Source organism: Phoenix dactylifera, unplaced genomic scaffold (assembly GCF_009389715.1).
Source record: "Phoenix dactylifera cultivar Barhee BC4 unplaced genomic scaffold, palm_55x_up_171113_PBpolish2nd_filt_p 001534F, whole genome shotgun sequence".
Taxonomy (NCBI): Eukaryota; Viridiplantae; Streptophyta; class Magnoliopsida; order Arecales; family Arecaceae; genus Phoenix; species Phoenix dactylifera.
In genome coordinates, this window is record NW_024068843.1 from 25,585 (window position 1) to 43,087 (window position 17,503).

Sequence of the window (17,503 nt, forward strand, 5' to 3'; positions counted from 1 at the left end):
CTTTCTGTAGTTTTCACTTATTGCAAAAGAAATTAAGCACAAGGAATGATAAGTATAGGGATCCGACCCAATTTTGATTCGGACTCGACTTTGACCTGACCCAGATCTAGATGCAACCCAGACACAAACCCAAATTTTTTGAGTTGAGGACGCGTTATACATGGACCCAACGGTCCCAACCCGACCCAAATGACCCGTTGGGTCAGAAATTTTTGCCATGGACTTGATCCAACCCGACCTGATCTTCTATTAGGTTGATTTTGGATCCTGAACAAGGAACAGCATTGGGTTGGAGTCATCCATGATATGTAATTTTAGATCACTGGTAATTCATGATATGTAATTTTACCGGTGATCTAAAATCATCTAAGTGATCCTATTTGAGTCACCAAATGCCAATTAAGGATTCTAGTTTCTTTTATGGTCTAGCTTGCAAGAGGAGGAGATACATAAAATTATGTTTGGAACAAAATCAAAAGTTCTAAATGGAAGAACCAAAATAATGGCTGTTATAAACCTATCATAACTATCACTTAGCAGTATTATAAACAAAATTATATACTGTTGACCAAATAGAAAAACCTAAACAAAAGATTTGACGTTAATGTGTATTATTTAATAGTATAAAAAGCAAAGAGATTAAAAACATCATTATAAAAGAAAAATGATATTGAAGGTGGATAAAGAATACCAGCATTCAGAGATGCGGCAGATGCGTGATTAAAGGGACGTGGACCAACGTGTCCCCTCTCATTTGTTTAGCAATTAACACGTTTGCAACTTTGTTCGCTACCGTAGGTGGAGGTATGGGCAGGAAAAGGAAAAGGAATGGTGGAATCTGAGCATGGATCGGCGGTCACACAGCACGCAGAAGACGATAGATGCCACGAGAGCATGTGAGGGTTGGCCAGCTGGCGGCAGAGATAGGCAATTTATGACTCAATTTTTTGATTCAATCCTATCTGAATCCATTTTAAATTGAGTTTAATTTGACATAAATAAATTTAGATTAAATCATCTAAATCTGTTTATTAAATAAGTCGGATTCATATTTAAATTTTAAATTTATTTAATAATTAGATCAGGTTACAATCCGACTTATTTAATCTGTTTAAAATATGTTTAATCTATTTCTGATTTGTTTAACAAAATCAGCTTATCCTGTTTAATTTATTTAAAACTATTTAATTCGTTAAAAATCAATTTAGCCGGTTTAATCTTATTTAATTTATTTAATAAATAGGTTATAAATTTTTGATAAAATTTAGATTGATAAATTTTTGATTTGATTTGTGTCCAATTTAGTTCATCTAATCCGACCAGACTGACTCCCTGACTAGTAGCAGTACTCTACTGGGCTAGCCCAGTTTGGGGGACAGGAGAGAGAGGGCAGAGCTCTTTATCCGGCTCTAGCAATTTGTCCTCGGTGCTGCGAATGTCGGAGGCACGGGAAGCATCAACAGCACTGTCCAAACCCAAAAGGAAAGCCTCCCAACCCCTTGTGAAACGAGAGCTTGGCTATACATACATCGTAGTTCGGTTGGCGGAGAAATCAAACACAGTAATCCACAGCTACGGACCTAACAGCTACAGTAGAAGTTGATAGAAGCAAGGAACGAGGCTTGAACCAGAGTGGGTTCTTGGATTTGCTGAGAATGGAGACTAGAGTTGGTTTGGGCGACAAAAAGAAAAGGACGAGGGGGGATGGGGAGCGTCCGGGCCTTGGCTTTGGCCGTGGTTCAGACTACATCCCATATGCTCCTCAGAAGCTGATCCGCACGGCTGGGCTTCCCTTCCTTTCTTCTTGTACCAGCGGGGATGGCAGTAGCGTCCCAACTTCGACCCTGTCCTTCAGCGGCAGCCCGACCTTATTTCTGAACGATGACTACGATGGTGGAAGAGCTCTGCTGCCTTTTCCCACTCCCTTCAAATCCCCAGGTTTTCTTTTCTTTTTATTCCTTTTCTTTAACCCTTCTTCCTCTCCTCCATCATGTCTTTTTTGCGTTCATCTTATCTTCTTTTCTACGGAAGGTGGTGGTGGAATCCGTTAAATAATTCAGTGTTTGGGTGGTGCCTGTGGGTGTTGCAGGCGTGGGAATGGGCGTAGGTGGCTGTGATCTGAGAGGGTTTCCATTGACTTCGGCGCAGCGGCAGGAAATCCAGCGCCAGGCTCTGATCTACAAGCACATCATATCTTCTGTTCCTGTCCCCTCTGACCTCCTCATCTCCAACTCTCCTCCCTATCACCTCCCCCCAAATCGTGTGTTCTCTCTCTCTTTTTTTTGTTTATTTTTCTTTCTGGTGAATCTTTTCACTGATGTATTCTTGTCTTCTATTTTGGTTCTAATAAACAGTGGTGGCGGGTAGAGGTGGTGGTGGTACGTTTAACTTGAGGTTTTCGAACCGCATGGATCCGGAGCCATGGAGGTGCCGGAGGACGGACGGGAAGAAGTGGAGGTGCTCGAGGAATGCGGCGCCGGACCAGAAGTACTGCGAGCGCCACATGCACAGGGGTCGCCCTCGTTCAAGAAAGCCTGTGGAAGTTAGCAATACCAAACCCACCTCCACCAACGCTCCTCCAACCACGGCAGTCCCGACCAACTCGCCAACCATCGTCACCACGACCACCACCACCGCAAGCCTTTCTAGGCCGCTTCCATCTCAATCCTCTGGCCTCTTCCTCAAGGATGAGCTTAAGATTCCATTCCAATCCTTGGAACCAAACGAGGAACAACGGTCCGTTTCTGGGTTTAAAGCAGACCATGTTTGCATGTTTGTAATATATCCGAGGACTCGTTCGTTTGCTCCACCATAACGTACAGTTAAGTGTTTTGGTTTTAATAATTCTCCAGGTGCCTGGATTGGATGAAAGGGAATAATGAGGAGATGGAATCAAGCTTGCAGTGGGAGCTGATGCATTCGAAGATTGGGTTGACGCATGGCACCATTCCTGTTCTCCAGCATTATGAGGACCAGCTGACCATGAACTACGCTGCCTTTCTTAATCCCGATCTCTGCTCGCTGGAAGAAAATGCCGTCGGCAACCGCGGAGAAGCCCCCAGGAGCTTCATCGACGCCTGGTCCACGGCGACCCCCGCTGCCACCGCCGAAGTTGGCAACTCAACATCTGTTCCCACCACCGGTGAGCTTCCGCTGTCAACCCTCACGCTTTCCATGCCCAGCACGGGAGAAGGCACCGATCATCAAATCCAAATGGCCCCTGTTTCGCCGCTCGGCGGTCCTCTCGGTGAGGTTCTTCAGACGAGCAGTGCAACGTCTCCACGGCAAGGGTTCGGTGCCAATGATGGGGATTCCAGTAGTCGTGGGCTTATCAACATTCTGAGCCATGGTTTTCATGGCAGTCATGAGGTGAGCCTCCAAGAGAGTCCAACCAGGATAGCTTCCTCTCCTTCTGGTGTCCTGCAGAAGGCCTTGGTTTCGCTCTCTGACTGGTAACAACCGAAGTCCCACTTTCGTTGCTGCCTCCCGGTCCGCGATTCCTCTCCAGTGGACAAACCAGACCAAGCAGTAGTATATTGTGTCCCCGAACCTCGTTTTCTTTTATGTCTCACAGTTGCCGTTTTCTTGATTGTTTTTCCTGTTCTCGTCATTGGGTTAGCATGCGTCATCTTGTTGATATAACAATTGGGACCTCACCTAAGAAAAAAAAAAAAAAAGAAAGTTCAGATTCTATTTCGCACTGCCCTTAAAAGATATATCAGATTGTATAATCGCACCCTCACATGCTTTTTTTTCATTTAAGTCCTGACATCTAAAGATCAAAATTTATGCAAATCTAATCATAAGCATCATGATCGGTCTGTGGTCAGTCTTAATGAGCTTGTGTCTTCTAGTCTACATAGGCTATGGGTCGAAACTGCTCCGATAACATTTTTAACAACCTAAAATTTTATTAAAATTTTTTAATAAAATATATTATTTAAAATTTTTTGATTCTATATAAGTATTCAAAAATTTTTTGGCAAATAATTAGTATGAGACTAAGTACACGTCTACGAAGGTTCTCGTACTTGCTCTTTGGTGTTTTGTTGGATTTGAACATGTCAGGAGGCTGGTATTCTGTTTGGTTACTGACATGGGGTTTCCAACACGAAGTCCTCTGCGTTCGGAAATGGAAAACAGTCGATTCTCAGTTTTCTGCTTCTCTGAGTCATTTGCTTCGCTGTAGGAAGACGAGAGATTCGGTTTCCTTCAAACTTCGTCAATGATTGGTGCGGGCAAAATGTTCTCTGTACATTGTTTGACATTAATTCCGGGAAAGTTGGCAGGGTGAAACTCATATATATATGATGGGATTCACATTAGTACAACACTTAGAACTACGGGCCAAGATAGTAAGGGGAACTACTGTGGTTTGTATTTTTTTCTGTACGTGCAGAAGACCATAAACTGAACAAGACTGTAGTAGTCTATGGCTTGAGATCTTTGGAGCAACCTCAACTTGGAGGCCTCCTTTCGTTCCTGCATAAATTTATTGAACAGTGAAAAATTGCTAAGATTTCTTCATATTTGGAGGTGGCATTTCACACTTTGTCTAGAAACTTGTATACGTAGAAAGATGAAAATTTTTTAACTGCTTGGCCTGCCACAATAGAATTCTCAACAGTCTAGCTAATCGCAATTGGCCTCGGCCAGAAACATTATCCTCTCTGCTGTATGAATAAGAAACAGTGGAACATGTTCTCTTGAACTGCACTTACTCTGCAGTTATATTGCAAGAACTACTCCAACGATGGTCCAATCAAATGCCATCGACAACACTGAAGGACATGTGGTACTCTTGGTGGAAAAGGCTGCATCCTAATTCAACTCTTGTTGCATTGGACAGCTTAGTTTCGGTTGTATCTTGGGGGATCATAGAAAAGAGAGGCATGACACACTACACAAGAAAAAAAAAAAAGGAAAGAAAAAAGAAAAAAAAAAGATTATTTTCAGCGCATTTTAATGAATATATATAAATATCGGTATTTTTATTGCGGACTCTTTCTAAAGCATCGCAAAAGCATCGAACATATTAGATTGAAAATTTTTACGAAAGCGGACACTTTGCGCCGACGCATATATATATCTCGGGCCTTTGTCAATGTTTATAAGCATCGGTTCAACTTGGGTCTTTACCGATGCTTAAAAGCATCGGCCTTTGCCATTGCCCGCCGTGCCATTTTGGTAGAGTTGTACCATTTTTGGTATTGCCGACGCTTAATTTTTTTTTTAAAAAATAAATTATGTATACATTATTTACCAAACAAATACATAACAAAAATCACATACATATATAACAAAAGTCAAATGTTACAAACAAACAGATCATTCGAAATATTTATATTATCAAATATGATTACATTTACATTGTCAATTTACATTTATAATTTGCTTCGAAAACATAAAAAACATACATATCGAACTTCTAAATAAATAGTCTACGAGGTATTAGGGGTCGATGGCATCAACATCATCATCTCTACAAGTAGATGAAATATTAGAAACCTCCAAGAAAAAAATAAAAAATTTAGAAGTTAAGAATATGAAAATCATTAAACTGATACAAAAATACGTTATAATTATAAAAAATATTAAAATAGATGTAGTTATTTACCTAAGGAGGGGCAAATCTATGCAATATAGATGAAATCTAGTCAAGCTGAGTCTTTAAGGGGGCGTTTGGTAACCCCAACAGGATCACCACGGTGATCTAAGATCCTCGGTGATCCGAATGCTGGGATGATTTGATCTTCAGTGATCTAAAATCAATGTATTTGGTCGGCCATGGTCTAGTGATTAAAAATTTCTGGATATCTATGAGTAACTTGTTTGGTATGGTACGGTGATCCAAGATCACCGACCACATAATACCACAAATATCCCTAATATATCTTAGATGGATTTTTTACGTGTTTTTAATTCTTATGAATCAAAAATATAAGTCAAGCATACTATTTCAACAAAGATGCATGAATCTAACAAAAATAGACAAGAAGCCTCTTCAATTTAATATAATTCTTGAATGGAAGTACGGAAGGCCCATGAAACTCATTAAATAACTGAGATAATGCTTGGCAATGCTATTTACCATGTCAAGCAAGAAAAGAATAGGAAAAGGTTATCCCATGTCACTTCATGGTCAAGGTAAAGGAAAGAATTTATTCAAGAAAGGGACAAATTCACTCCATCTATGAGAGAAGGTAGGAGCATTATGGAAAATTTACTCCATCTAATTAATAAAAGTCCCATCCCACCATCTCCCCTTCAAGTGAGTACCCAAGCAGCAACTGCAACATCACAGCCCAGCAGCCATTCAACCCCAAGCAGCAATTGCAGGCTAGAAAACTCTCCACCTCCCTTCTATCAAGGGGGAAGACTCATAGCCAGTTCCTGTTCCTATTTTATATGGGGCCTTTGCTTCCTTTTGATCACGGTCAGACACAGAAAATAGAGCAAGAAACCTCCCTACCCCCTCCCTCCCTCCCTCCCTCCCTCTCTCTCTCTCTCCTCTCCTCTCTTTATTTCATCGCAAGTCGGTGCCTTTTTGCCTTCTTCCTTCTTTCCGTGGTTATCTTCTCCCTCCATTTCAATCAAAAAAAGGGTAAAGGAAGCAAATCCTGGCCTTCTCCCTTCCTTTTGTGGTTATCTTCTGTTTACCATGCCTGGATCCCTGAGTTCTCTCGGATCCCCGCCGATTTCGGCCATTCGACTGCCGTCGCCGTCGACGGCCGGTTGTCGCCTTCGGACTCCTCCTTTCTTGCGCTCGCTAGAAAAGAGAGCGGAGAAATGGGAGAGATCGGAGCGGAGAGATGAAAGGTAACGACTCGAGCGAAAAAAGATTGAGGGGTATTTTTGTCTTTAATTTTCAACCCAGGATCACTGCCGTGGGGTGATCTTAGATTTCCAACCTCAAGAATTGGTATCCCATCATCGCGTTGGATGGTGATTTGAGGAGTGGAGGTAATTTAGGATCACCGCCATGTAGGATCATTGTAGTGCAACCAAACGCGGTGATCTCGTCACCTCCATTCACATCACCATTGATCTTGGGACAATCATCCCATACCAAATGCCTCCCAAAGATTGTATCTCTGTTTGATGGCTCTACCTTAACTCCGCAATATTGGTATGATAGCTCTGCCTTATCCGCTCTTTCTTTATCTGATGGCTCTATCTCAACTCCAACATATCGGTATGATAGTTCTGTCTTATGTGCTCTATCTCTGTATGATGGCTTTGCCTTATCTCCTCCATCGCTGCCTTCAGACTACAAACTTCTGCAGTGCTACTACTTTGTCTGGCATCTTGAGTATATATGCTCACTGTAGATGACTGAGTGGAGTAACTCCAACGCCATAACCCCTCACTCGACCATAATGCTATGGGCTCTTTATTTCGGCGAACACTAGAGCTTCGATGCGACTGATCGCGTCAGATGATGATGACTCTTTGACCGATCTAAAATAAGGGATGTAACCCTATCCTATATCTCTAAAAGAAAGTTATATATATTAATATTTAAAAAAATAAAACTAATAAAAAAAGTATTGCACAAATCAAAGATGAATACATACAATTATATTTCTCGACTCCTTCCGGACAAAGTTGCCATCTTGGTGGGTGTGAGTCATCCTATAAAACTCTATCTCACCAGGCTTCCTCTCATACTCTTCCATCTATAACAAAAAGTATATGGTAAGCTATATATCATGATACATGCTATATGATAGAAGAGTTTCAAAGAGTTTCAAAGAAACTTACAAATTCATCTCTATGCCTCACATAATTCTTCGAGCTTGAAGTGTGAGAAACTACTTGAGATGCTCGTACAGCTCTACCAATGTCAAAATATATATGCCTAAAAAAAGTAAACAATGTAATATATTCAATGTATATATTTGCAATCTATATTAATAATATATACAATATAAGGTATTGAGAGAGTATACACAAGTTGTTCTCTCTCGAAAAACCAGTAGCGAACAAGCTCCCTCCACTGATGAGGGTATACCCTCGTCATACCTCCTCCTCTGTCATATCCTTGTGCTTGTAGTCCGTCTTCAACTTCACCTTGAATTCATTCTATTTGCAGTTGAGGGACTTTAGTAGAGATGGGCACTGGGCCGGGCCGCCCACGGCCCGGCACGGCACGGCACGAAGCGGGCCGTGCTGGGCTAGAGGGTCCTGGCCAGCGGGCCGCGCCTGGCACGGCCCGCTTCGGGCCTGGGCACGGCACGGCCCGGTCTAGGCCCGCGGGCCAAGCACGGCACGGCCCGCGGGCCAGCACGGCACGGCCCATAAGGGCCTGGGCCGGGCTGGCACGCGGGCCTGGCACGGTCCGGGCCTGGGCCCGGCTCGGCCCGATAAAAATTAATGCTTCATAAATTTTTTTAATAAATTAATAAATATTGAACACTAAGAATTTATGATTTATGAATATAAAGCCACCTTAATGGTGGGGGGTTTGGCATAGACCCCTACCAGTTTATTAATTTAAATCAAAATGGTACATGAAGGGAGGTTTGGACCTTGGTCTGACCTCTAGAATACAATAAGAAACTAAGAAAGGGCCGAGGTTTGGACCTTGGTCTGACCTCCAGAATACAATAAAAATGTACAATTATAAAAAATTAAGAAATCTTACTAATCATCAGTGATTCAGTGAATCAGTATTCACTCTTCAGTCTTCAGTCTTCAGTCTTCAGTAGTGTTTGTATCATCATCATCAGAGGATGTTGTATTATGTCCACCTTTATCTTGAAGTCTTGCCTCAGCATCCAGCCAATCCTTGAAGCAGAGAAGCATCTCCACCGTTTCGCCCGTCATCCTACTTCTCTTTTCGTCAAGAACACGCCGACCTGCACTAAAAGCGGATTCCGATGCTACCGTGGACATCGGCACAGCTAAAATATCGCGTGCAATTGCAGACATAACAGGATATTGATTTCTAACACTCTTCCACCAAGATAATACATCTAGATTCTCTATTTGATTTTCATCATATGCAGAATGAAGATCATTTCGTAAATAAAATTCTAGTTCACTACTTAAAGATGAAGAAGATGAAGAGGAACTTGAAGCATGTGTGTGTCTTCTCTGTGCAATGAATGAAAAAATAGATGACAAACGAGAACTACTAGAAGGAGAAATAGAGGTTTGTATTTGTGTTCTAGATCCACGAATTTTTTCATCATATATAGCATAAATATCATAAAGAAGTTTTTTTACCTCATCTTTAGCAGATTCAGCATCTTGATTCATATTTTCAGAGTATGCATCAAGTAAAATTAGCACGCCATTTAATTTAACTCTAGGATCAAATACAGCAGCTAAGTTATGCATAGGACATATCCTGTCCCAATACTCATTCCATTTAGATTCCATTAGGTCAATAATAGGCATTAAAACATCATCATATCTATGTTCTGCAAATTTTTGACTAATTATATATGCTTGTTGTAAAAATGAACATGAAGTAGGGTAATAAATACCAGAAAGAACATTGGTAGCATTATAAAAACTAAGCAAAAAATCTTCCAAAATTTTTCCTTTATTCCAATCAGTTTCAGTCAATGTAAATCCTAATCCACGATCATTAATATATGCACTTAATAAATTTTTATATGGGTATGCATCATGTATCATGCTATATGTGGAGTTCCAACGAGTAATTACATCAAGTTTAAATTTTTTAAAACGTTTACCATGATTTATGCATAATTCCTTAAATTCTTGAAGTCTTGATCTAGAAGCATGAATAAAAGAAACTGCATTTCTAATTTTTGAAATCACATCTTGAATCATGCCCATGCCAGCTTGAATAGAAAGATTTAAGATATGACATGCACATCTAATATGCAGTAAATTTCCATCTAATATGGGATGCAATGAGTCTTTTAATAATACAACAGCAGAATTATTATTAGATGCATTATCAAAAGTAATAGACATAATTTTATCATTAATATTATATGAACATGCAGTTTGATAAATTATATTTGAAATTTGTTGCCCAGAATGTGGAAAATCAAAAGCACGAAAAGCAAGAATACGTTTATTTAATTGCCAATCATTATCAATATAATGAGCAGTAATGGCAATAAAACAATTACTACCTACAGATGCTGACCAAATATCAGAAGTTAATGAAATTTTTACATTTAAAGTAGAAAGTGTTTCAATTAAATTTTGTTTCATTGCTAAAAAATTGGTCATAGCTACTCTTCTAAATGTACGCCTACTACTTCTTTTGTAAGCAGGTTGTAGGTTTAATTGAACATATTCTTCAAAATTAAAAGATTCACATAAACTAAAAGGTAATTCATCCTTAACTATCCATTTTACAAGTGCTTTTCTTTGATTTTCATGATTATATGCAAAATTACCTACAAGTAATCCTCCTTGTATATTAAGGGTACTTTGAGTTTGAGCATGAGAATCATGCATCCTATGACTCTCTTGATGTCTTTTTAAATGCCCTGTTCCCCCACTACTACTACAACTATAAAGTTTGGCACATTTTTTACATTTAGCTTTCCAGACTCCCTCAACCATAACTCTATCAAATTCATTCCATACAGTACTAGTCCTCTTACGAGAAGAGGTTTGACCTTCACTCGGTTCACCAGTTCTAGAGGAACTAGGAACAGGGGGTTGGGGATTAGTTTCTTCTCCCTCAGAAACAGGAATGCCAAACTGACTTTCCTCAAAAGATGACATATCTATGATTAATTCAAAAAATAAAAACTAACCGCAAGGAGGAATTGAGTAGAGGGTCGGAGGGCAGAGGCAGAGCCGAGATTCCGAGCTTCCTCTTGTGCTCTCAACAGAAGCGACCTTCTCTTCTCAACAGGAATCTCCTCTTGTGTAGCACTTGAACAAACTAAAAATTAAATTGCTAGAAGAGCACTTTAGAAGAGAGAAATAATAGCAGTAGAGAAGGAGAGAATGAGAGGTTTGGTGTGGTGAGAATGAGGGAGGAATGGGCTATTTATAAAAGCCCAAAAATTTTTTTTCCCAAAATACCCCTCAATTCAGCCGTTATTGGACTGTTGGGAGGGGTAAAAGGGTCATTTTCACGAAAATAGCCGTTGGAAACGGCTATTTTCCTCCCCCCTCTCCAGACGGGCCGTGCCTGGCACGGCCCGTCTGGAGCCGTTACGGGCCGTGCCAGGCACGGCCCGTTTGGAGACGTTGCGGGCCGTGCCTGGCACGGCCCGTTTGCGCCCGTTACGGGCCGTGCCTGGCACGGCCCGGCCCACCAATAGAGGGGCCTGGGGCCGGGCCGGGCTGGCCTTCCGTGCTGGACGGGCCGTGCCAGGCACGGCCCGTTTAGTCTTTGGGCCCGGGGGGCCTGGGCCGGGCCGGCCCGGCACGGCCCGTTGCCCACCTCTAGACTTTAGCACCCAATCATGGCTCTCTAGGTGGAGCACAAACTTACTCTACACCAAAATAAAGACTGTTATAAGTGGTATGTAGTACTAATCGGTACCGAGCGTACTGTATCGATGCCCACCAGTACCGGGTGTACTGTACTGGTATCGAGGGGTACCAGTACCAGTACCGGTACGCTAGTGTCGGTACGCCTGGCATACCGCATATCGTACCGTATCGACACTAAGTATGCCTATACTAGTGCAGCACCGGTACAAAGTCCGGTGCCCGTATGGCGAGCCTTGGTTATAACAATGTTAAATCAAGAAATAAAATTATGATAGTAAGCAAATTAATATACAGTAGGTATTAAATTAACAATATCAATTTCAATTCTTTACTTGTACAACTCTAGGTAGCTCAACCTTATATGAAGGAAGCATATCATTCCACTTCATATAGTTGAGTGGACACAACTGACCCTTACATGCAACCAATCCTAAAAAAATTTATAAAAGGCTTCCAGCCCTCTTGATGGGCTGCCCCAATTTGATGTATCGGATGATGATTGATGGGGACATTAGAGCCCTTCGTCCAGATGATCCTGAGCCTCCGGATTGAGTCAGACTCGGATTGGATCCATTTGAGTCTGAGTAATTTTTTTTTATTGTATTATTTGCTTTTGTCTTAGTCAAGTCAATTTGGTCAATTGTTTTATTATTAGACTAGTCAATTGGGTTTATGTAATTGGGTCAATGTATACGGTCTATACAAAGACCACCGCTCTCATTTATGAGGAAATTGATGATTGAATAAAAAAAAAATCCTAGCCTCCTTCTTGTTCTTCTTCTTCTTCCTCCTCTCCTTCTCTTCTTCCTGCGTCTCTATAACCTCTTCTTCCTTCTCCCTCCCTTGTCTTCCTCCTTCTCCTTTTTTCCTACAGTTGTGCTACATTAGTATGGTATCCGAGCCCCGGCTTTGCCCCTGTTGCCAAAGCCACGATCCAGCATCTTCTCCCTCAACCTCCCACGGTCCACCATCCCGATTCATTCACCCTACCAAAATCCCAACATCTTCTCTATCCCTTCCCCTCGGTGCTCACCAGAAGAACAAAAAAAAAAAAGGTCCCTCTCTCCCTCTCGGTTCTCATTAGAGACAAAAAGGGGAAAACCCCTTTCGTCGGGCCCTTCCCACTGGCCGCCAAGCCTGCGGCCACCACTTCCACCGTTCGCTGCCGGCTGCACCACACCCCACCGCCGCTCTGTGCCATCTCGATGCCACCGACCTGCTGTGACCCCTCTCCACCGTGCACGTTTTTGCCTTCACCACCGGAAGACGCCTGCCGGAGCCGTGACCACCTTGCCGTCGGCTCGCCACCGGACACCGCCACCTGCCGGAGCCACCCGTCGTCGCAGACCATGGAACCGCGGCCGAGATCACCGCCCTCTGCCACGACCATCGGAGCCCCGCCCCGCAGCCGCAGCCGCAAGGGTCAGAGAGCCCTCCCGAACTGTCGGGAGGTTGAAATTGCTTAACGGGTAAGCTTCACACCTGTTAACCCAAAATCCGGCAACCCGGGTCCCACAAAAAAAACAAACAAAAAAAAGGTCTGGCATGTGATTTACACGTGATAACTCCGTAACGAGTATCGGGTCGGGTCAAACCCAATAACTCGAAACCCAGGTCCAAAAAGCCCGCACATGACCGCACATGCGTACAAAAAAAAGAAAAAAAAGGAAAAAAAAAGAAAAAAAAAGGAAAAAAAAGAAGAAGAAAAAGAGAGACCTACCACTGTTCGTCTTCTCCGGCCGCACGCCGCGCCGCCGCCCTTGAGCGTCGCTCCACCGGCCAAAGCCACCATCCCCTTCTATCTTCCTTGTCCGCCTCCACCGCACCGCCCAACCCCTCCTACTTCTTCCCTCGAGCTCCACCTCCGTCGTCTCCGCAGCTCCGCCACCGGCCTGCTACTTTGTCTGCTCTGCCGCCGGCCGTCCCCATCCCGAACCCCTGTCACCTTCCGCCGCCCCTCTTTCCCCTCATCCCTTTTCTTCTTCGGCCACTGCAGCTCACCCGAGCACCCTCCATCGACCCCCAGGCAGGCCCCTTTTGGGGCCAAGTTTCAGACCACCCCACTGCCACCTCACGGGCCCAAGCCAGCAGGCCCTCACAACAAAAGCCTGATCCCATCCCACAAACTCCAACAAGTCCACTCCCCGCCAATTTACAAGCCCAGCAGACTTGCCAAGGTGTTGTGATCGGATCCAAGTTGAAGCCAATTGAAAGTGTCCATCAGCGGCAACCATGCACTGATTGTCGCCCAGCCCACGAGCATACATTCTGGTCGTCTATTTCACAATAGGTAATAAGGTTTCCACTTTTCTTGGGCTTGTTCATCTAATTATGTTCTAGTTCTCTTGCATGATAGCCATATTCTTGAAACTTACTTTTGCTGTCAAAATTTAGAACATAGAACCCCTACTTTCAAACCTATCCTATTCGCCTTTTAAAATCTAGATATTAAATTAGCACACCCTAGCAACTGGACGTTTCTTAACATTCTTCGATTAGATTACTTTAGGATCAGAACAATTGTACTACTTGATTGCAATCTAATTTCTTAAATTGAATAATCTTAATCCTTAATTCCGAATAACCGAAGTAAAAATTAACAACATTTAAACTTTAAGTTATTCTTGTGAAAACTTGCTGATCTCTGAAATCATACTAAATTGCATTAATAGGTTGTCTTGCATCAAATTTAGTCCTACATCATATCTATTAGGGTTTCATTAATGACACTGCATTTCACATCATCACCTAGTGTCGTCACTGCATGCCAAACCATAGTGAGAGGGAGTACTATTTCAATCAACCTAAAACTCCTGTAGCTACCATGAATTTCGATATTTTGAGGTCTCTCATAGAACAGCTCGATGCCATGCGGGCTGCAAACAAGAAATTCAAACAAGAGATCCGTGAGCTCATGCGAAATTCTAGGACCCCTAAACTGCCAATCCCTGTTGCAGCCCGACCTAACCAAAGTTATCTTCCACAAACTAGACCACTTTTCAATCCTCCTAATCAACCCGGCCTAACCCAAGCACCAAATAGGACCTCCCCGATGCCTATCCCAAACCCTTCAATTGATAAGAAAAAAGGAATATTAGGTTCCAACCCTCCTTCTCGAAGCCAAACCCAATGCTTCTGGTGCCAAAAGTCCGGCCACATCGCGTCCCAATGCCCTGCCAAGACTTACCTAATTACTGAACTAGAAGCTGGGACCCAAGAGACCGAGTATGTCGAAGAAGTCTATGAACCAAATATAGAAGACTATGTAGAAGACTTTGAAGACGAACCCACAGAATTAGACTTTGTCCAAAATGATTTTCAAAGGGAGACTATTGATCTAAGTACAACCAAGACACTTCATATCACTACTGTGGAAGAGGTAGTGAAAGATATTGAGAGCTAGTCACCTGAGTTGGCACTTGTGGCTAAAGATACCAATGCGAAGTCCAACCTTTAACATTCTTCTGTAGTAGTTTTCTTTCTAGAGGAGTTTCATTTTGTAGTCCCTGATGATCTTCTGGATGCACTTCCTCCGATGCGTGATATCCAACATGCAATTGATCTAGTTTTCGGAGCATCTCTGCCCAACTTTCCACAACATAGGCTCAACCCGAATGAATATGCTAAGACCTGGGATTTAATATTACTAACAGTTGAGTATAATAGTTCGGTTAATAAGTCCATAGGCATGAATCCATTCGAAGTAGTGTATGATTACAAACCTAGGCAACCTATAGATCTGTTTTTCATGTCTCATCAGTATAGAGTCTTTGAGTCTGCATAATCATTTATATCACACCCACATTCATTGCATCAAAAAATCGGCAATTGTAGTTACTTTAATAACTTAAAATATAAATTCCTTGTTGATTTACACAGTTGTTATAAAGAGTTAAGTGAAAGCGATTACGTCATGATAAGAATTAGGCTTGAATGACTTTCTTTGAAAATGTTTAAGAAATTACAAGCTTGTAGTGCAGAACCGTTCAAAGTCTTAAAAAAAATCAGTTCGAATGCATATGTTGTAGATCTTCCTGATGACTATGGAATTAGTGCGAAATTTAATATTGAAGATTTAGTCCCATACAAAAAGATAATATTCAAGCCTTTTGACCCCTTTATTGATATACCTGTCTATGTTGAACACCCTAACCTATATACCTATTGTTGAGCCACTACCTCCCAAATTTCATGCACATAGAGAACAAATAGAATATATATGGGATGAGTAGGTTATATCAACCAGGAACAGTGGTTACCAACATTACGTTATTTGGTGGAAAGGTCGACCAAACTCTGACGTGACGTAGATTTTTAGAGCCCAATTGCAGCGCCTTGACCTCGATCTTCTATAGTAGTACGACAATCGGCTAGACCTGTACTCGACGGGGTCCAGCTTTTTTCATCCAGGAGAAGTTGATGGGGACATCATAAACCTTCGTCCAGATGATCCTAAGCCCCCAAATTGAGTGAAACTCGGATTGGGTCCATTTGAGTCTGAGTCATTTTCTTTTATTGCATTATTTGCTTTTGTCTTAGTCAAGTTAATTTGGTCAGTTGCTTTGTTATTAAACTAGTCAATTGGGTTTATGTAATTGGGTCAATGTGTAAGGTCTATATAAAGACCACTCCTCTCATTTATGAGGAAATTGATGATTGAATGAAGAAAACCCTGACCTCCTTCTTGTTCTTGTTCTTCTTCCTCCTCCCCTTCTCTTCTTCCTGCATCTCTATAACCTCTTCTTCTTTCTCCCTCTCTTGTTCTTCCTCCTTCTCCTCTTTCCCTGCAGTTGTGCTACATCAACGATCTTCTTATCCTCACAAAGCTGCCACACATCTCTTGCTCGAGTGGGTCCCAATCTCGTCCTCACTCTCTCCTGTCCTTCTATTAAAATGTAATAAAATATGCATTGAAGCATTGAAGACAAATAAATTAAAATAATTAGATTGTAACAAAACTTAATATATGAACTCAAATTATTCTAGATCTGCAAGTCATCTATAACAACCTCCTCGCCTGGATAATTAGCAAGAGACTCGTGCTGAGACTGAGACTCATGCTGTTGAGGCTCGTAGGGCTCCTGGGACCCCAAGGACTAATCAAAAGAAGATTCCACCTGAGATTGCTGGAACTTTACTTCTCTAAATTGTTTTTCTCGGAGTATATTGTTACCTAGTATGCATAAAAAAGAATCATTATAAGTTAAATGATAATTCAATACTAAATGACTTGCTAATAAAAAATAATATTTATTAACTAAAGATGATAATAAAATATAATAATTCATTTAATGTATACATCATAAATTTTTCTTACCATTAAGAAATTATACTTTCTCATTACATCCATTCTAACCAAAATCGTAGCATTTAGTTCATCAGTTGGTACAACATTATAAGGCATACACTTAGTATAAGTCTCATTATTCTTCTCTTCCAACCCTTTTTCCATATTAGAAAAGTTCCTAGGGTTAATTTTAATGACAACATACCAATCTTTATCTTTTGAGTCTTGCAAAAAAAATACTTATCGAACTTGAGATGAAAAAACGAATGGTTCATCTTTCAATAGCATACTAATATATATCAATCTTAAAAAATTTACAAGCGTGAAGCCATTTATGTATGGCCTCATACCTCTAGATGAGTTTATATCTACCCATGCACATCGAAATAATACTATCTTAAACTTTTCATAATAATTCAGCTCATAAATATCTATGAGGACACCATAATAAGTTTTTTCGTCTGCCTCAACCATAACCCATTATTTTGAGCTTTTTAAAATTTCTCACGCTCTTTAGTCTGAAATTTAAAACTATTTATAATGAACCCATTATATTTGTTGATAATATTGTTCGAACCTCGAGCAATGACTATTAATTCATCAGAATAATTTCTCTCCATCGTCGTTGGTACCTAAAAAAAATTATAGAAGTAATGATTAATTGTTCAATGATAGTGTCCACAAAAATTAAAAAAAGACCTAATGTATTAAACGTCCAACCTGTTTGAAAAGTTATTCAGAAAATAACTCAACCAATCATCTTTGCTCAAT

General features: G+C 41.3%; 1 protein-coding gene across 1 annotated transcript; it reads left to right on the forward strand.

Moving 5' to 3' along the window:
* Positions 1-1,453: 1,453 nt before the first annotated feature.
* LOC103697773 (growth-regulating factor 7-like) lies at positions 1,454-4,163 on the forward strand. Its single transcript, XM_039122469.1, has 4 exons — positions 1,454-1,938; positions 2,090-2,260; positions 2,355-2,736; positions 2,853-4,163. The coding sequence occupies exons 1-4, from the start codon at positions 1,656-1,658 to the stop codon at positions 3,454-3,456; spliced, it is 1,440 nt and encodes a 479-aa protein (XP_038978397.1). The 5' UTR covers positions 1,454-1,655; the 3' UTR covers positions 3,457-4,163.
* The last annotated feature ends 13,340 nt before the right edge of the window (positions 4,164-17,503 follow it).